A 19,722-nucleotide genomic window follows, 5' to 3' on the forward strand; every position below is an offset into this window, starting at 1 on the left:
TTTATTATAATTGGCAAAAGCAAATACAAAACAGTGAAAGCCAACTGTTACTAGGCAGATTGTAGCAGTTATGAGCTATTCCATTATTAGCTTGGAGCAAGTGTGCAATTAGGTGACAATCACCTTCTAAACAAACGCATTCCTTCTGCTCCTTTTTGGAAGTCATTTTCTGTGCCAGGCTCCAGTTTGCCCTGTGTGCACCCTGCTCAGTCAGCTCACTGTGGGGCTAAAACCTCTTCCATATGCTGTAACCAAAAGCTGTCACATCTGTAGGGCCTGTCCAGCACCGGCTTCCTGTTTGCACAAACAAGCTCCCTTGAGCTGCTTCTCTGCACTCCAGCTCAGCCGCTCCTCCTCTTTTCACTAGTGCAAGCAGCAGTCCAGGCTCCTTGCCCAGACATTGCCACTCAACCACAAACCCAGCCAGTTTGCCCTGAACTTATGTGATTTGCTAGAGGTGTAAGCATGCAGGGCTGGAGTTGCTCTTGGCACTTCTCACTGCTGCACTGATATTTGCAGTTGCTTCTTAACATTTTAGGGCAAAAGATGTGGTTTTGGTTTTGCCTTCTGCTGCTATCTTATTAGTAGGGGTGCAAAGGTTTTCTAAAGAAAATCCAGATTATAAGTGGAATATAAAGAATATTGTTCCTCAGCTCTACCTGTTGGTGGAAAACTTTACAGACTCTTTTGAGCTATAGGTTTAAATCCAAGGTGCAGTGCTGGGTGCAGCTGATCTGAGCTGGAACAGACTGATCAAAGGGCTGTGTGTAGGGAAGAGCTGGCTAAGAAAAGTCATTGTTGCTTTGGGGAGCTGTGCTGGGTCACTGCCTCTGCTGGAGGGCTCTGTGGTGAAGTGGGTCATTTTTGGGGTATTCAGTGTGAAACTGGGGCAGTGATTACAAAAGGGTTTGTTTTGATGCTCACCCCAAGCTGTTCTGGTTTTCTCAGCTTTGTGATCTGCTGCAGAGAGGATTCTGCTGCTTTTGTAGCAAAGGTAGAATCAGAGCAGTTCAGTGCAGTGGATTGGGTGTATTTGTAAAACGCACTAAAATTTAAGGAGCTCAGTGACAGAAAACCTTGTGTAAGAAGAGATAGAAGGACAGGTTTTTCCTCCCAGGTATCTTGGGATGGACAGCAGTGCACAAACACGTAGGATCTTAACAGACAATCCACAGGTGGAAAGCTGGATTTGCTTTTCAACTCCCTTTCTTTATAGGCTTACAGGAACGTGGTGTGATGTGAAATGTGAAAAAGTGGATATGAGAATAGGTTTTGGCAGAAACACACAGAGTTATATTCATATATATATTATTTTCAGTGAAAATGTTTAGCTCACACTAGTTCAATAAGAGACCACCTAATAACCTTGATTTTGGGACTTTTCTGTTATTTTTTCTTCATAGCATGTGTAGTTCTGTGGAGTTATCATTCAGTATTTGCCTGCTATTGTTTAGATACACTTATCTAGTTCTGGATTTTTTTGTGTTTTTTTTTTTTTTAATCCTTGCAAACAAGTAAGTTTGGAAGAACTTTTGTTTTACTCTGATTTTCTCTCTTTCCCATCTTGTTTACAGAGGAGACTATCAAACGGTTTCTTCTACTCTTTTTTTTTTGCCAGGTTTTTATCAGCCTTGTGACAAGAATTCCAGAGTACCCACAGACTCTTTATCTCAGGCATTTTCTTGGCAGTTTCCTGGGATGTGGGAGTGTTACTGGGCCCATCAGCAAATCCCTGGGAAGATGCCTTTAGATGATTTTAGGCTTTGGTAAGCTGGAAGCTGAAGTCTGCACCCTAAAGGTCAGGATGATGTATAAATCACTGGCTTTTCCTTTAGCCAAGACTTTTTCAACCCCTTGTTTATTATCTTCCTGAAGGATTTTAGCTTTTCTGAGACTAGGAGCTGAAGAAAGAAAGAAAGAACAGTCATGAATCTGACTAGAATAATTTTATTTTATGTCTCAGTTCTTAAATTGCAAGTATACTGAGGAAATATTTACATGAAATACAGATCTGAAAAAACAGAATTTACAGTAGTCTGTAATATGTCCCCAAAATAGCAACATGTTAAAAGTCCTGCTTAACCAAAATAAGTGACAAAGATTTTTTTTTTTTAAATCACTCAGGCATTTCACTTAGAAAGCAAATCCCACTTTCCTTACTCAGGCCAAACTCCTGCAGAAATAGGTGGATCAGAGGTAGCAGCAGAACAAGTGTGAGGGGAACAGTGAACCTCAGCCCCCAGGACTGTAAAAACCTCAGAAGTAAGGCCCTTTAATCCATATTTAGCTTCTCAATTCAGTCTTGTATTCCATTACACGAAACAATAAAAGCCCAAGGAGAGAGGTACCACAACAAGATCATGTATTGAGTGAGGAGAATTATTTCTAAGGCTTTATGTAGCAAATTCCACCTGTGGCTGCATTCTGGGAGGAAATTGCACACAGCTTTGAGCAAAGGTCCAGCTCCTGTCCTGATTTCTCATCAGCTTCTCACTGGGGCATGTCAGCATCAGGGCTGGCCTGGCTCTTGTGCCTGAGCCCATCACTGGGAGCAGAGCAGGTTTTTGGCATTGCCAGAGAAGCTCAGGGTTTGGAAGGAGCTGTGCTTTCATGAGGAAAGGGTTTGGAAGGAGCTGTTTTTACCCTGCAGCTCACAGGGAAGTGCTGCTTGTCTGTGTGCCTGTGCTCCCTGTCCCTTCACACCTGCCAGGGCAGAGGGGGTGAGGTGCTGTGGCATTGTGGATAATGTAGGAGATGGATTCTGTGCTGACTGCTCCCAGGAGAAGATCCAGAGGGCAGAAGGAGCAGATGCTGGTCTGTGTTAGTTTGGTGTCCTGGGTTTTGTGGGGGGCTTCCTGTTTGCAGGTCTGCAGAGAGAAGAGGGTTTGGGTTACTCAGATGGGAGAGGAGCAAGAAGGAAATCAAGGCTCCTTTAGCCTTGGGCTGCAGCCAGGGACCTCCCAGAGGAGGCTGCAAAGGGTTCCTAAATCCTGTTTGTGCAAGTGAAAGATCTGCCACCATTTCTTGTAGTGACAGACAGCAGAAGGCTGGATCTGATACACTGATGGCTCAATCTAATATTAATTAAAAAATAAAGTGGGCTTTTAAAATTTACCTCTGACTCCTGTCATCTCACTAAGGTTTTCTCTACATTCAGAAAAGAATGAAGATAGAAGAGCTCAGGGTTTGTGGGGTTTTTTTGAGTTAGACAGGGTGTTATAATTTCAGAAAGGCTTTTTCCTGTTGGAACATGTTCCCTTCAGAGAAGTTTGAGAGGATTGGCTTTCCAGACAGCCAACATGCACCCAAAGTAATAGAAATTACTGGTCTCCATCAGTTGAGAGTTTTATGCTGATCTAATGAGTTGGGGATTTGGCACCCCCTTTCAGGGAAGATAAGTTTGTGTTGGAAAATGAATCCTGCTGCCAGCAAGGATCACAGGCCAGATCCTGGGGTGCTCCTTAAGGGAGTAAATTGTACTGTCAGCTTCCAAAGAGCTTCCTTTCACTAAGCAGGAGCTGCTCAGAGCAGCAGGAATTTCCTCTCCAAATCAAAACTGAAATATGGTACAATGGCTAAAACCAGAGCTCTGTGGAGTTTAGGGCTGCTGAAGGAGAGGCATCCTTGAGGAGGTGATTGCCTGAGACCTCTGTATTACACCCACTGCATCAGGGCAGAGTGGGAGAGCTCTGAAAGGTGTTTTCATCCTCACATAGACAGAACATCTTTGCACAGAGCTGGCAACGGGTTGAGATAAGTGAAAAATGCAAACATTCTCCTAAGCAAGGCTGCACGAAGAGCTCTCCTTATCATTTCTCCCCTGGAAAGGCAGATGAGGATCAGGAAAGTGCTGGGTGTAATAAATATCCCCTGTGAAAATGACAGTCTGTTCCATTTTACAGACAGTTTAAAAAAATGCAACCTGCCTTTTAAAGAAAAATAAATTTGTAGGGATCCATTTCCTACTACTGTTGTGGAGGGACTGTATTAACTTGGAGAACTAAGTGGCAATTACCTCTTGTACTAAAAAGCCCATGGGTGTAGAACAAGGAACAGGAATTTATCTGATTTTAAAGATGCTTTGATTGGCAATGAATGAGGCTCCAGAGGTGTGAACATGCTGTTTCAGAGTTTCTGGGCAGCCCAGCTGTTCCCAGCACTAGCCCTGGTTGCCCTTGAGCAGCAGTGGGGACTTCTGGTGCCTCTCTTGCCACAAGCCCCAGGGTGCACAAGGCTTGCAAAAGTGCAGAAGTGGTTTCCTGCAGAGCAGGAGAGGTGAGCAAACCAGCTGCAGGGAGGTTGATTTGCAGAAGTAAAACATGGGTGGGCAAAAAGCATTTTCTCTTTTAAACCAGGAAATGGCAATTCTCAGTCTGGTTGTGCTTTCCTGGTGACTCAGGGTGAGGGGTGGCAGGAGGGAAAGCATAAAGGAAAGATTCCTGTGTGCCCTGGAAGCTGTTTTACCCCTCAGTCTATTCCCATCTGCACTGATGTTTCTCAGGAGAGTCGTGTGAGGCTGCAGCAGCCTCACTGCCAATGTTCCTCAGGGCCTTTTGGGGAAACAGGCAGAAGCCTGGTGCTGCTGGTCCAAAATGGTGCAGAGGGGGATTTGGGATGCAGGAATTTACATGTAATCCATGGGGACATCTGAATATACAGTAATGAAATCAAATTACTGGTCTGGGGAGGGGAGGAGATGAAATGTGGTCAGCCTCAAGCTCAAGTTGGGAATGGTGCATTGGAAGCACAGAAATTTGGTTAGTTATGAGCACTGGGTGATGCACAAAGTTTTTGGGCTGCCACAAACACCTCCTGTCTTTCTGTTTTGATTCTGATGCAGGGTCAGAGCTCAATGACTTAATAGTTGAAAAACCAAACAAAAAGCCCAAAGAGACAAAAAGCCCCAAACAAAACCAAAAATAGAGGATAGGAGAACCTGTTCTGTTTTAGCCCTTAAGTCATTGCTCAGGCTCCTCCCAACCATCTTCTATCAGATGAAGAATTTTTAGGTTGTTTTTTGGCACCTGCCTCCTTTATCTCTTGAGAGTGAGATGTTGCCAAGTTGAAGAGAAAAATGCCAATGCCTGTCACTCACCTCTTACACCTGCATCTTCGTCTTCTGGTTTCTAAGAAAAGAGAGAAAATGTTTTAGTTCAAAGGTACCAAGTGACAGCTCAGGAAAGAAACACTCCAGTGAGGTAGGGCTGGTGTTCCCCTGCAGCTGATATCTTTAAACCAAGCCTATGCATGCCAGGGAATGGTGCTGCAGCTCATGTTACCCCTGTAATCCAGTTAAATATTTTTATGAATTAATCTTTAAGATGAATAGCAGCAGCAGGTCAGCCTGGGAGCACTGAGGGTGAATTATTTGCTGTCTCCGGTGACGTTGGCATGTTGCTGAAAATCCCTCAGCAGCAATTATTTCTGCAGCATGTCTCATACACCCAAGGTAACAAAGCTCTTCTCCATTTTAGCTGCTACTTTGGGGTAGATTCAGCAAAATAAAATGCCCAGCTGTTAATTTTGGACTAAGGTAAAAATCCATCCTTAAGGGCTTGGAAATTGCTGCAGAAATTACCTGCAGCTGAGGGCTTTTCACTGATCATAATGTAATGAAGTTTCTCATCTGGTTCCAGCTCAAGGTGCTACTGGGACTCAGCATTTGCTGGAGCATATTTACTCTGTTATGTCAGAATGTTTCAGGCTCTGGGACTTTGACCTCTGACACACCCATTTATGAACCGAGACAGCTGACAGAGTAGTGTCTCTTTCTAATCTATTTTTCTTCTTTGAAAATCTTTTCCAACATAAAAAATTTTCTGACTGTGTGATTCTAAGTTGATAATTCCTCCTCATCCTAATCCTACTGGGGAGGATTAAAATACAGACACTGATTTTAGCAGTGTCCATGTCTTGCACTGGCTGTGTTCTGATCATCCCATGCCTCCCAAAGCATCTCCCCGAGGGCAGGGCTGTGTCTCAGGGCAGAGGAGCAGCTGCAGGGTTTGTGGTGAGCCTTACGTCGGCACAGCACGAGGGTGATCACCAGGGCGATGAGGAGCAGGGCACAGGCACCTGCCAGGGGGACCCAGATGAAGATGTGACAGAAGAAATTCAGGTCTTCCTGCATTCTTCTCTCTGCAGGAATAGAGAAGATGGAGTGTCCACCAGGTGTTCATGACTGGTTCTGGTGTAACCATTTTCCTGGGGACTCAAGGGAGGATATGTGGGCAGAAGTTTTCTAAAAGCAGCTCCAGCCCCCAAGGCTCAGCCCTCCCTCCCCATGTTCCTGGTGTTCCCAAGCATGCTCATGATTTTTATGTCATATTTAGCCTTTCTTAGGTCAAATGAAATACTGGAATTTAATCCTTGCATCTGTGATGAAGAAGCTCTGTGGATCTTCTCTCTCCCTCCCAATCCCAGAACCTCTGCAGGATCCCCCTTGGTATCAGTGGACCAGAGTCCAGCCCTTCCCCTCTCCCTCCCTCCATTCAGGTTACCTGGATCTGGAGTCTTGAGGTTGGGGTCCTCAGTTGTGCCACCCTTGGTAGTGGGCTGACACGTGGTGGGTGCCACTGTGGTGGCTGTAAGTGAAATGGATGAATTCAGCACGTAGGGAAATACAATAAAAGAAATCTCTCCTGCCATTCTTCTCTCTTACCCCTGCCAGGGCACAGGTGCTCCTGAGTTCAGCTCCAGGAGAATTTCATTGGAGGGGGACTCCCCCAAGGAGGGTGTCCCAAGAGCCAAGAGGGAGCTGCAGCCTCCTTGTTTCTCACTCTGACACCATCCCCACAAAGCCTGAGCCCCCTGAGCTTGATGGTACTTTTGGGAGCTGAGTGTACTGAGGAGGGAGAGGGTGATGGTGGATTTTGCTTTAATCTTCTCCCTTCAGAGCCATGGGTGGGGTGGGGAAGTGGGGATGGGAAGGTGATGCTGGGTCTGCCCAGTCGTGTTTGCCTTTGGGCAGGAGCAGAGGTGGGAGGCAGGGAGCCTCTGGCAGGAGGAGCAGTGGGTTGGTCACAGGATGCCTTGGGCAAGCAGGCAGGGAATTGGGGTTTGTGGGAGGGATGGCTGGTTACAAAGGGCACGGGCAGGAGGTGCTGGGTGTGTTGGCAGGGCTGAGTGAGGCTGGGTGAAGGAGTTACTGACCTGGTAAGAAGGCAGGCTGGCCAGGGCTGAAGTACAGCATCTGATTGAAATTCATCACACAGAAATAGCTCCCCTCGTCCTGTGGTGTGAAGGATTTCACTTCCAAATAATAGACTGTCCTGTGTTTTCTCGCTTCAAAGCGTCTGGATGTTTCCTGATTCCTAAATGTGGTCCTGGAGGTGGAGCTGATGAAGACAATGAAGTGAAGGGTTCCCCTCTTGTCCCGGTGGATCCAGGCTGCGCCACTCTCCTTGTCAGTGTGACATTCCAGCTCCAGCCTCTGTCCCAGCTGGAGCTGGCTGATGTCCCTGGGAGACCTGACCTTTATCTGAAGGGACTGGCCATAAATCCCAGGGCAGCCTGCAGGAGAGAAATCCTTGCTGAAACCACTTGGGAAGAGCCAAAGGGCTCTCTGAGGAAACTCTCTCCCTGTCCATGGGCTGGAAGTACAAAAGGAAAGGGAGGGCCTCGCTGTCTGGATGATGTGGAGGTTTCCATGGAGTCCTTGCTGGGATGGTGCATGGAGGGTGCTCAGCAATCAGCCACCTGGGCTTTAAAGTGCTGCCCTTCCAGTGCCTTCTCAGGGACATTCCACCTTCCCAGCTTCTCTGAAGTGACTCCCTTTGCACATCCTGCAAAGCCCCTTTTTTTCCCCCCCTTCTCCCTCTCCTCCAGAACCAATTCATCCAACCAATCTCCCTTCCCAGTGCAGGCGCTGCAGCCACCCCTCTGGCTGCCCTTTGCTGGCTGAGGTGATGCCACCTTTCCTTCCAAACTTACTGAGCACACCTCAAAGTCAGCCTTTTTGCTTTGCTTTACTCCCTCAGTTATTTAACCCAATGTGTTGGGTTCAGTGGAAGCGTTTTTCTTGTGCCTCCCAGTGAAGGGCTGCACAACCCCATGTCTGTACTCACAGAATCCCAGGCTGAGCAGCAGGAACAGGGCAGGAGACATGTCCATCTTCTCCTGGGGTGTCTGTGCCTGCAGCAGAGCTGAGATGATGTGTGTCCCTTCTCTTGGGAGGCTGTGTCGCTCTTTGGGGAGGATGTGATGTCATCAGGACCCTCTTGGGTAGGGAGGTGATGCTCGGTGTCTGTGCCGTGATGAGAAAATAGATTCCCAAAGAAATCTGCTTCTTGTCCAGAGCTTGGGCTAATATATCCTTATCAGTTCTCAATGGTGCCTCAAAGCTCTTTCCTGGTTGACTTCCCTAGAGATCCAGAGTGATGCTGCTCTTGGCTCAGGCAGGATCAGCCACCACAGCCCGCTGGGGATCCACAGCAGCTCCAGCTCTGCAGAAGTTATGGGCGAGTCCCACAGCTTTGATGCAGGCCACACTTTGCTTGTCTTGGCAGGGATCCTGCCTCCTTGTCTCCAGCACAGTCAGGGGTCTGCTGTGGATGGCAGAGCCCAGACTGTTTTGTTACCCAGCAGGTGTTTCATGCCATAGGTACATATTTCATTTATCTCCAAGCACACGTGCTGCTGGCACACAGCTGGGTTCTTCAGGTGCTTGATTGTTCTCTTTGCAATTCTTCCTTATTTCATCATTCTTTGCAATTGCAGCTCTCTCTGTGCAGGGCAGGTGGTCTGTGCAGAACCTTCACGTGAGTGCCCAATGTCCAGCGTGTGGTTCACTTTTGGTTTGTTTTAGCAACTCATGGCTCTCTTCTCTCACCACAGGCACTTCCTCTCTGCCAAAAAAATAAAAAAACCTTGTGGGCTTCAATGGAGAGGTCCTTGCTGCTGCTTCCAGGTGACCCCTTGCACGTGGGGACGGGTGATGCTTCCTGGAGCTTTAAACACACACTAACAAGAGTTTCACCAGTCCATGAGGGGCTGGGCTGGTGTCTGATTTATTTCTTTCTTCCTGGCTTTCCTGTTGATTTTTTTTTTCCCATTACTTCTCTGCAAAGAAAGCCCCTTTTTCCTGGATCTGTCAGAAAGTAAGTGCTGCTGGGTTTGATGCTGTTTCTGTTGGGGCTCAGAGCTGAATCACTGAAAATGGTTTTAGGAGCTGGGTTTATTTCTCTGGGCTTCAACGCATGTTGGTGAGTGAAGAAAACTCATGTAAGGTCTGCTGAGATGTGTGAAATTCATGCTTTTGTTAGGCTGGCAGACCTATGATGTCTACCTTAAATAAAGCAAATAAAAGTGAAATGGAAATGAATGTGCTGGCCAATGAGGATGGGACAAAAAATTCATCAATTCTAGGTTCTCATTCTATAGAGTGAGCATGCTGGGCATGTCCTCAGAGATGTGGTGGTGGATGTGCTGGGAGAAGCTGTACTATTATGGGCTCATCCAGGAAGGACTACTGCCTTTCTTAACAGGGATATCTAATTTCTTTCTTGTCTCTGACAAATAGTAAATTTTATATGAATCAGTCCAGGGTAGCAAACTGGTGCCCAGATATTCCTCTTCTCTGTGTAGAGGTGTCCTTGATCTTGGCCCTCTTTGCTCACAGATTGAGCTGATTTCCAGGTAATGCCACCTTTTCCTCTGCTAATGAATATTTCCTCCAAAGGCAAGGCAAAAGCTTATTGTCAGATGGGAGATATAGCTGCAGGAGGGCTGTCACACATCACTTTTTTACTGTGATAAGGAGTTGTGTGGTACAAAACTGTTTCTATTTTGCATAGCAACAAAGAAGAAAAAATAAAGTTGCGGTGGCAATTATTTGATTAGGAAATGCTCCAAAACACAAGCAGAACCTCCAGGAAAAAAACTCTGATTTAAAACAACACTAGTATAAATAATTTTGAGTTTAATACTGGTTGCAATAAGTTTAATATTGGTGACCAACTCTAAAACTGGGGGGAAGAAGGTGGATAATCAGATTAATTAAGGAATCTCCTCGATTTTCTTATATTCTGGTTTGCCTGTTTGTCCTCTATACAGTATTTTAGAATAGGTTGGTTTTTTTGGCTGAAGACCTAAGCCAAATCAATGTCATTAATAACATGTTTTATTAGCAATTTATTTTGTAATTTCTGTTGTAGTGTCACTGATATGATATGACTAAAGAAGAAAAAATACTCAGACAACCAGTTACTTCTGCAGAGCATAATGTAAGAGAAGTGAGGAGACCAGACAGGTTGATTAGAAAGTAGAAGTAATTTCCTTTTTCTCCAAAACCTACATATAAGTTTTATTTTATGTACAGCTAAGGTTACAGGACTATGATTGCTGTTGAACTCCAGCCTAAGTTGCTTATGACTGAGGTTTATCTTTATATACTAGGGCCAGCCTAGGTCTGTATGTAATTAATGTCAAATGATTAGTAGAAGACAGGAGCAAGGAGACAAGAGACAAAATCATGCAGGGATGAGACAGAGTAACAAGGATTCACCTGTTTTTGACCAGGGCTTAGCAGGAAGTGAATTTAGGATTCATTTGCTTTCTCACGTCCATTTGACAAAGAAGGAATGGGAAAGGGGAGGGAGCTGAGGCAGCAGAGCTGAGTTTTGGATATGTTTGATTTCTCAGTCGTTTTGTGGAAAGTTCTCAGGGACTTTTTCATGAGGTAAGAACTCAGTTTCTCAGTGTTTGCCATAGCAGACATTGCCTGGATGTCCCACAGAGGCTCTGGGGACATGGGAGTCACGCTGCCACAGTCACTGAACACAAAAGGAGCCCCAAAGTGACTGTGCTCTGACAGATCCATTCTGCTGCCCATGGTGTCCCCTAGTGCTCCACAAGGACATGCCATTGCCAAGCAGTGCTGCCACATTCCTGAGGATGAGCAGGTGCAGTCCCCCTGTGAGGGTCAGTGATGGTGACTGAGGGGTGACACTACACTCTTTGCCACAGCACTGCTGACTCTTCCTGTTCTTAACCCTTGAAGCCTTGCATTGAAACTTTCCATTCCACTTCCATAACGAGGAATGGAAAGTGTCAATGAAGATTTCAAAATTTAGTTGCAAATTACCAGCATTGTTTTTTGAACAGAGGGAAAAACAGCAGGCTGAGCCTCTAGCAGGCAGCTTTTCCGGTGTGAAGTGAAGCTGTGGTTTATGAGCCCTTTGTTTCCCCCCTTTTCTTTGCAGAGCTGCAGCACTCAGAGGGGTTTGCAGAATGTCAAGTGCAAGAGTCACCCACCAGGTACTCACACTGTTTTTCCACTGTAGCCACGTGTTTCCAGCTCAGTGGCCAACACTGCCCACTCTGGGTACTCTGTGTGCACGTCACACACCTCACAATCCAGAATGCAGACCACAAACTCCTGTGCTCTCACCTCTCCTCAGTGCAGCCCTCCAGCTGACCACAGGGTTGAAAATCTCCATAATCTCCAGGCTTCTTGGCACCTCAGCTGAAAGTTTGATAGGAGACCTGGATGTGTGAAGAGTTTTCCTTGAGGGAAATTTCCTCTCTTGTTGCTGCAGAGCTCCTTCGTGCTGGCATTCAGTAAATCAGCAATTTGTGTATCTTTTGGGGACTGGTGACAATGTACTCTGCCAGTGCCCCAGCTGCAGTTAGGCTGGTTTTCTGCCTCTCTAATCTAAATACCACAGATTCAGAGTAGAATTAAAAACAAAAACAACCTAATGTTTTTCTATCTCTATATAGACTTAAGAAAAGGCAAATTTTCTGCTTGGCTCCAACACATGGTTTTTTTGGTCTGAACTGTTCAAGGAGGTGAACTGGTCTCGTTATCTCATTTCCAATTCTCACAATCAGATTTCTGTTGGGTTCAAGGCACTGTTTGATTGTTGTCCCCTGAGTCCAGTTCCCTTCCAGGGTTTCATAGCCTTGGTGCAATCCCCATGGCTGATGTCTTCTGTCACCACCAATCCAGATCTTGCCATGTCTGGTCTCCTTCTTTGCTGTGCACCAACCTTCTTCCCCAAAGACCTTGGGCAGGAAATCCTGGTGGAGATTCCTCAGGGTCCATCTGTTTGGTGCAGGAGGACTTCCCTGGAGCAGGGTGTTGCTGTTCATCTTTACTCATAAAATCTTTGAGAGGGAACCAGTTTCCACAGCAGGTGGCAGCTAATGAATGGGGGAAGAGTTCCCATTTCTGTTCTCCATCTCTCCTGCTGGCAGAGCTGGCAGAATGGAAACCCATGGTTTGCTGGAGACAACTTTCTTCATCCATTTGGTGGTCTACTAATAGTGTTTTCTGGCTTATACAGCTTATTTCTTCTCAGTTTTGCATTTATTTGAAAAAACCCCAACCCCCTTTGTTGAATTAAACCTGTAAGATGCAGCCCTAAGCCACAATATCCTGATCTAAAGGGACAGGGTGAGAGGGATGGTGGCATCAAAAAGCAGCAGCTGGTTTAATGCTCTCCTGCCATAAAAAAACCAAACTATATTTGGTGTGGAGTTTCACTTTTAATAGCCTGATCTCCACCAGTACTGCAAAGAGAAATGTGTGAATACTGTTCCTATCTTCTGCAGGCACCACTGCACTCCCTGTTTGTGAGTGCTGGACTCAGAGGTCAAATGGCAAATCACATCTTAAACAAATCCTGAAGACTTTGTTTTTATACACATTAATTTCTTTGCATTTATGTGTTGTAAATACAGAACTGAAGAAGGATTTTTTAGAACTGGGCAATACAGGGAAAGGGTAGGTGATTGTGAAGTATTGTGTGAAAGGAAAACCAGTCCTGACTTGCCTATAAAATTTGGGTTAAGACAGGTACTACCATGGGAACTCTTTGCCCAGCAGGAAAAGCAAATTGGATGTCAGCAGGTAGGAAGAAAATTTGGTATAAAGCAGAGAGCACAGCTTTGCCATTGTATGGTCCAATGGTCCATCCATAGCCAAGGCATGGTCCAGTGCACTGATAAATCCTGAATGCTGGGTGTTGGTTTCACCCCTCATCTCACAGAGGGGACTCAAACAAGAAGTAGTGGAGCAAGAAAGGGTTCAGAGCAGAACAAAATCAGGATCAGAGGCCTGGGATGGATTTTGTATGGCTAGGACTCTTTACTCTAAAAACATGATTTAAATGGATTTACACTAAAGGTCTCCAGGGTAAGGAGTGGAGTGAGATTGATTATTCCCTGCCTTTTCCAATAGAGAAAGTAAGGGGCAGCAGATGATGGTGGGTGAGGCTGAAAGCAAAAGGAATCCTCCAGCCTGGGGTATCCCTACAAAGGACACTGTGGATGCAGAGCCTGGACAAATGCTTGAAGAGAGGTTCATTGTGGGTTACTCAATAGGCAGCAACAGGCTCAGGAAATCTATTCAGTTAAAAATAGACTGACTATTAAGGGAGAGTGTCATATATGATTTTCTTGTCATCATTACTTAGCCATCTGCTCACAGCCAGTGTTGGAGACAGGATGGTTGTCTGGATGAACCTTTGCTTTGAACCAAACCAGTAATTTTTATATTCTTAAATGTGAGATCTCATTACAATCTGTCATTTTAAGGAAGCCATTTGTTACAAAGCTCCACATCCATTTCCTCTGAAACACTATTAATTTTCCAATTATCTCATTCTTTAATGCTGGACACTTTAATCTTCCTTAGCTGTTCACCCTGCACAAGGACATTTATCCCAATAACAGATCCTGTGGTTTTCCACAGAAGAACATTTATCCCTCTTGGAAAAGGGATAATGGCCAGGAAACATGTTTGACCCTGGGCAACTAGCTCAGTTTGTGTTCCAGCTTTAGGAAAGCAAGGAGTGACCCAGGTTTGGGGACCAGGAGAATTTGCACAGAGGCAGCTTCCCTCCCCTGGCATCTCCTTGGGATGTCACCCATGTTTTCAATTGTATCAGAATTATCCTGGCTATGGCAGTGATGGGTGTCAGATTAAAATGGAAGGACCTGAGGAAAGGCATCTATTTTAGTAATGGCTGTTCCACCACTGCTCTGACTCATTTCCTCCTGCATCCAGATGACTTGAGACATATATTTTAATAACAGGAGTGTCATTTGCAGCTCATTGCTTAGGGCAGGAATACACAATCCCAGCCCTCAGGAATATTCTGTGTCAATTTTTTTTAAGTGACTGATAGGGAACATCCTAACTTGAATATTGTATTCAGTGTTGATGTTGAGGCATAATGTTTGGAAGCCCCATAGCTGGGCATCAGTGCAGCCCAGCATGTCTCCCTAAGACATCAGTCAGTGAGTTTACCTCGTGCTTGTGCTGGATGGTTGCACTTGGACTTTGTTGAAGAGTTCTTCCTGTGACCCTGCCTGTAAGCCAGGAGCCCCCAGAGCTCAGCATCTCATCCCTGCTGTGCCTGAAGAGCTGTCAGATATTGATAGGATGGGGGACATGGCCTCCGGTTGAGCCAAGAGAGGTTCAGTTGGAAATTAGGAAAAAATTTCATCACTGAAGGAGTGGCTAAGAATTGGAAGAGGCTGCCCAGGGCAGTGGTGGAGTCAGCATCAATGGGAGTGCTCCAAAAAGAAGCAGACATTGCACTTTGGCACTGAGGTACTGTGTCAGAGTTTGGATTTGATGATCTTGGAGGTCATTGCCAACCTAAATGATCCTCTGGTTCCATGCTATGGTGGCACTGAGCTGTGGTGCTGCCATGTGGAAGAGCAGTGTGCACCCAGCTCCTTGAGAATGCAGTGCCTGTTCCCAGAGGCAGGGATGGTTCTGTGCCCAGCAGGGATGGTTCTGTGCCCAGCAGGGATGGTTCTGTGCCCAGCAGGGACAGTTCTGTGCCCAGCAGGGATGGTTCTGTGCCCAGCAGGATGGTTCTGTGCCCAGCAGGATGGTTCTGTGCCCAGCCAGGATGGTTCTGTGCTGCATTTCACGCTGCCTGCACAGCCCCAGCCCTGGCTCTCTGGCAGGATGTGTGGTGGGTGAGATCCCACGCACAGCTCTGGGGACAGAGCTGTCTCTTAAGCCACAGCCCTCCTCCCTGCCGAGCCCTGTGGGGAGGGAGGGTGTTTGCACACCAGATTTGGGTGCCTGGCCTCCTGGCTGGATGCTGTAACCACGAGAGAGAAGAGGAGCAGAAGCCGCAGCGTGGCTTGCAGCTGGGGCAGGGTAAGGCTGGCTCTGAGCTCTGGGTGGGATGGGACAGACAGGTGCCCGTGGTGGCTGGCACCAGCCTGTGGGTTCAGCAGTCACAGAGCTGCTTAGGGTGGAGGGGAACTGTAAGATCCTGGAGCCCAGCCCTCCACCCAGCACTCCAAGGCACCACTATACCATGTCCCCAAGTGCCACATGTTCATGGCATTTAAACCCCTCCAGGGGTGGTGACTCCACCACTGCCCTGGGCAGCCTGTGCCAGTGCCTGACAGCCCTTTCAGTGAAGGAACTTTTCCTAATATCTGATCCAAAACTCCCCTGGCACAACTTCAGGCCGTTTCCTCTTGTCCTGACTTTTCTCTGGAGGCGTCCATCGCTCTCAATGCTCTGAGGAGGGAATTCCAAATTTTTTTCCCAGCAAAGCTCAAGCCCTTGAAAAAAAAAATCAGTATTGCAAAACTTCTTAAAATTTCTTCTGGATCAAGGTTTTGCTGCCTGATGCAGAGGCTCAGTCCAGGGCAAGACAAAACTCATTGCTGGGGCCAAGAAAAGCCAAGGAGACAGACTCAGGGGTGCCTGTGCCAACCTGGCTGCCTGAGGGTTCCCTCCAATCCAAGGAGTTTTGGGAGAGGATGGAGAGGGCTTTGCCATCTGATCAGGTTTCCTTTGCTATTGACTTCCAGATGAGTTGTTCATCTTAGGTGCTTGGGGGTTTTATAGTAAATGAATTAAATAATTCAATAAATAAAATAAATAATAAAATAAATAATAAAATAAATAATAAAATAAATAATAAAATAAATAAAATCCCCGTTGCAGTAGCACTTAGATATATTGTACCTGGCAGAGAAAAGATCCTGAGCTGATGTTATCACTGGGATTTTTTTTTTGGAGTGTTTCATATCTGGTTTTAATTTATTAAATATATCAGAATGTGTAAATAGCAATAATGATTCTCTCTCAAAAGTGTCATGCAGTGCTCCTTCATACATATGTATTTTAAAGGATAAGTGAGAAGTTGAACTTTAGTAGAAAAACACAAATGCCTAAGGGAGGAATGTTAAGGCTCCTCTCATCTTGCAAACATTTAAAGCTTAGGTGAGTTTTGCTTCCTGTGAAAGAACCACTGGTGTATGAACTCAAACTAATCTTTCTTATAGCAAGGAAGTAGAGGAGCAAAATACATTTATTTTTATATACATTTACATTTATTTTTATATACAAATTTATTTTTGACTTGTTTCAGCATGTGTTCCACTTAAATGAATGCTGGAATAAATATTTGTTTATAATTCCACAGAAGCTGCAGATCTCATCCTGAGTGCACTCATTATAGGTATATTGATATACACAAGTACTTGTTATTTCAGCAAATAATATATACTGTAATATCCAGAAATTATATTAAATAATAATTAGAATAATATATTTTTAAAAACAGTTTCTTATTTATATAAACCAGAAATTTAACACATGGCTATTTTTGGCTTATTGAAGTGAAGTCCAGAAAAACAGGAGCAAAAAGTACTGACAGTACCTGGAGGTAGTTTTTTTATTCCTAGAGGGTTTTTTTTGGGATTTCCTTGCAGTTTCTGGGACACATCTGATTTTATACAGTGACAGAAAAAGACATTTAGAAATTCCTGTTTAACAGATCTGACCTGAATGCTCAGAAGTCCTGCTGTGAATCCATTTCTCCTGCCAGGACAACATATTTAATTAACAGCTACAGTGCACAGAGCTGTTCTGGGTGAGGGTAATCTGAAGGAATTTAAACAGCACCCATGGATAATGTATCTCCTTTCTTTTTGCACAGATTTCAAGTTGAATAATTTAATAGAGGTGTTATTCAGCCTTTCTCTGTTATTGTGCCTTACTCAGCAATTTATAACTGGAAAATTTTTTATGTATTAGGAGCTTTAAACTTGGAGATAACTTTACTCTCATGTCAATAATTTGCTTTCAGTTGAATGGTTTTAACTGCACCTGATTTGATTTACTTTTTTATATCATAAAAACACAGACCATCCACATAAAAATGACTGAGCACTTTAAAAGAGTAAAGAAAGATTGAGCACTTCCAATATTAGATTAACAACTGAGCTTTCTGTAAAGACCAGCAATTAAAAAAAAAAGCATTTACAGAACTGTAACAAAACCATGAAGACTATTTGCTGCAATGCCTGAAGTATCTGTGTTTCTGCTCAGTATCTATGTCCTTTGAATATTTTAATGCTTTCAAGATCTGCACTGTTCATGGAGAGAATAACTGCATTATATTTTTATAATATAAAATATGTATTATATATATTCTTTGTATATAGTTTATATAGTAAATATTCAATATATAATATCGATTCTAGAACATGTTCTGTATCAAATATATCTATATGTATACTGTAAAATATAAAAGAAATATAGTAATAATAAGCCAGACTATTGCAACATGTAATTTTTGATCTCTCTTACAATTCCTTGCCCAATGATTTGTGGGGATGAGCACAATATAAGTGAAGTTTTGTACTTGAACCCATACATCTGCAAAACCCTCTTTGTCCTTTTGTCTTTCTCCAAATTTTGTGATGTCTCCCTTAGTCATTTAAAAGAAAATAGTTTATTTACATTTCAAAATCCCATTATTTTTCCTTCTAGGTATGGCTGTTCCTTGCTGCAGGAAGGATGGTGACCATGGGAGACAGGAGAAGGCTGATCCATCATTGGAAGGAATCAAGGAATAAATTAGGGACCCTCATGTGCCAGGACATGGTGGCAGAAGTGACACTGTGGTGGACTCTGCTGGCACCTACCTTTATCCCTCTCTCTCCATGGATCCAGGGATCATGCTATTAGCAGAGATGCACAGAAACACTTTCCCATTAAAATTCAAGTTGGAAACAACATGCCACGATAGAACAGGGCATCCCTGACCCTTGGCTGGCATCATCATTGTGCTCCCAGCAAAGAACTTGCAGATATCAGGGAATTGGATAATTTTCTCAGCATCTTTTCATTAATGTTTCTATTTTGTGCCTATTTATGCTCTGTGAAAAAAAAAGTCTGTGAAATGGAAATCTATTTTGATCCATCAGCTCTTACAATTTTGAGACCCGCTGCCATAACCTCTCCCAGTTTTACTGTCTAAAACACTCTATTGATGATTATAGAAATTACTGTAATTTTTCGTAATTTCTACTGGTAAGCTGCCCAAACCTGTGTTTCAACAGGCCAGAAAACATCTTTGGGTGCTGCTGTTCTCTCTGTTTTCACTGCCTACAGGTGATGTGGAGTCTGAGTGGGTAGTGGGTTTTGGTTCTGCTGTTTTTTTTGTTTGTTTGTTTTCGTTTTTTTTTTTGTTTTTTGGTTTTTTTTTTTTTTTTTTTTTTTTTGTTTGTTTTTTTTTTTTTTTTTTAGGTTGTTTTTTGTGTTTGTTTGTTTTTTTAAATATAAAGAAAAAGTGAAGACTGTGGGGAATTCAGACATTGAGCAAATTCTTTGCTGTGTTTGCTGCCCAGCCCCAGCCCTGGCTGCTCAGCCCTGGCAGCTCATCTGTGCTGCTGAGCTGGCAGAGCTGAACAAGGTGTGGCCATTAAGGTTAGGACACCTCAAGTGTGAGAAAGGGAGCTGAGATTTCAAAAGCAGCTGCAGGAAGAGGGAAGAATAAACTTTTATTTTTTTTAAAGAATAAACCTTTGCCCATGGGAAGTTTCAAAGGGGTTTTCTTACAGCTGCCCTGAAAAATGTACATGTCATAAAAACCATCTGCTTCTTGCAGGGTAGGAAAATGCTGATTTTAGTTAATGTGAGTTAATTTGAGTTAATGTGAGGATGAATTGTGGTGTGTGGGAATCAGAGATGCTCAGAGTCCCCTTCCTGCTGCACCTGTGGTGGGATGGGGTCTCGTGCTGATGTCCCCATGGTCATCAGCTGAGAGCCTGGGTGAGTGTCACAGCCTGGGGAATCCTGGCTCAGCATGATCCACTGCCAGCTTTATCCCTGCATCACTTGGGGGAAGCACCAGCAGCTGGGCTTGAGACCAACCTCTACAGAAAAATCAGTATTAAAGTGGAAAGCAGCAGCAGCAGCACCCTGCAGCTGGGAGGGGAGGGAGGGGAAGGCCAGAGTGGTGCTGCTCTGCCAATGTGCTGCTCTGCACCCACAAGCTCATCCCAAGACTATGTTAGCCCCAGCCCTGGGGACTCTGGACCACCTTCCCCTTGTCCTCACTGTGGCTGACACGGTGCTGGTGCCTGTGTGTGGGCAGATGTGGGGCTGGGGGTGCGTCTGAGAGCGAGTGCTGGCTGCCTGTGCTCAGCAGGATGCCAAATTTCCAGCCCCAGCTCTGCCTTGGTGCCCTGGGCAGCAGCTGAGCCTTGTTCCCAGTCCTGGGGAGACCTTCCCTGCTTCTGGCATCACTCACACAGGGATGTCACACAGGGCTCAGGACACAGGTGTCATGGGGGCTCAGCAAACAGGGGTGTCACTGGAGCTCAGCACAGCCAGGCATCACTCAGGGCAGCTCCCACTGGCCATGCTGGGCTCAGGGCAGCTCTCACTGGCCATGCTGTGCTGCTGGGCTCAGGGCAGCTCTCACTGGCCATGCTGTTCCCCTGGGC

General features: G+C 45.0%; 1 protein-coding gene and 1 long non-coding RNA gene across 2 annotated transcripts; one reads left to right on the forward strand and one right to left on the reverse strand.

Annotated features, from left to right (window-relative positions):
- Positions 1-1,931: 1,931 nt before the first annotated feature.
- CD8A (CD8 subunit alpha) lies at positions 1,932-9,655 on the reverse strand. Its single transcript, XM_056490879.1, has 6 exons — positions 8,067-9,655; positions 7,153-7,512; positions 6,501-6,584; positions 6,022-6,138; positions 5,096-5,126; positions 1,932-2,867 (listed from the first exon to the last, which is right to left on the reverse strand). Exons 1-6 carry the CDS (start codon positions 8,110-8,112, stop codon positions 2,822-2,824), a joined length of 684 nt encoding a protein of 227 aa, XP_056346854.1. The 5' UTR covers positions 8,113-9,655; the 3' UTR covers positions 1,932-2,821.
- A 2,943-nt stretch (positions 9,656-12,598) lies between these two features.
- Positions 12,599-18,285, forward strand: LOC130252870 (uncharacterized). Its single transcript, XR_008840452.1, has 2 exons — positions 12,599-15,124; positions 17,762-18,285. It is a non-coding gene; the product is annotated as an uncharacterized LOC130252870 (long non-coding RNA).
- Positions 18,286-19,722: the final 1,437 nt, after the last annotated feature.

This window comes from Oenanthe melanoleuca, chromosome 4 (genome assembly GCF_029582105.1).
Source record: "Oenanthe melanoleuca isolate GR-GAL-2019-014 chromosome 4, OMel1.0, whole genome shotgun sequence".
Lineage (NCBI taxonomy): Eukaryota > Metazoa > Chordata > Aves > Passeriformes > Muscicapidae > Oenanthe > Oenanthe melanoleuca.

What these genes read in the sequence shown, in the direction of transcription:
- CD8A (XM_056490879.1), bottom strand. Translation starts at nt 8,112, where the DNA reads ATGGACATGTCTCCTGCCCTGTTCCTGCTGCTCAGCCTGGGATTCT. An exon ending in CCTCAAGACTCCAGATCCAG is followed by an intron (nt 6,139 to 6,500) that starts GTAACCTGAATG and finishes CTATTCCTGCAG; the next exon opens with AGAGAAGAATGCAGGAAGAC. An exon ending in CGAAGATGCAGGTGTAAGAG is followed by an intron (nt 2,868 to 5,095) that starts GTGAGTGACAGG and finishes TTCTCTCTGCAG; the next exon opens with ACCTGCAAACAGGAAGCCCC.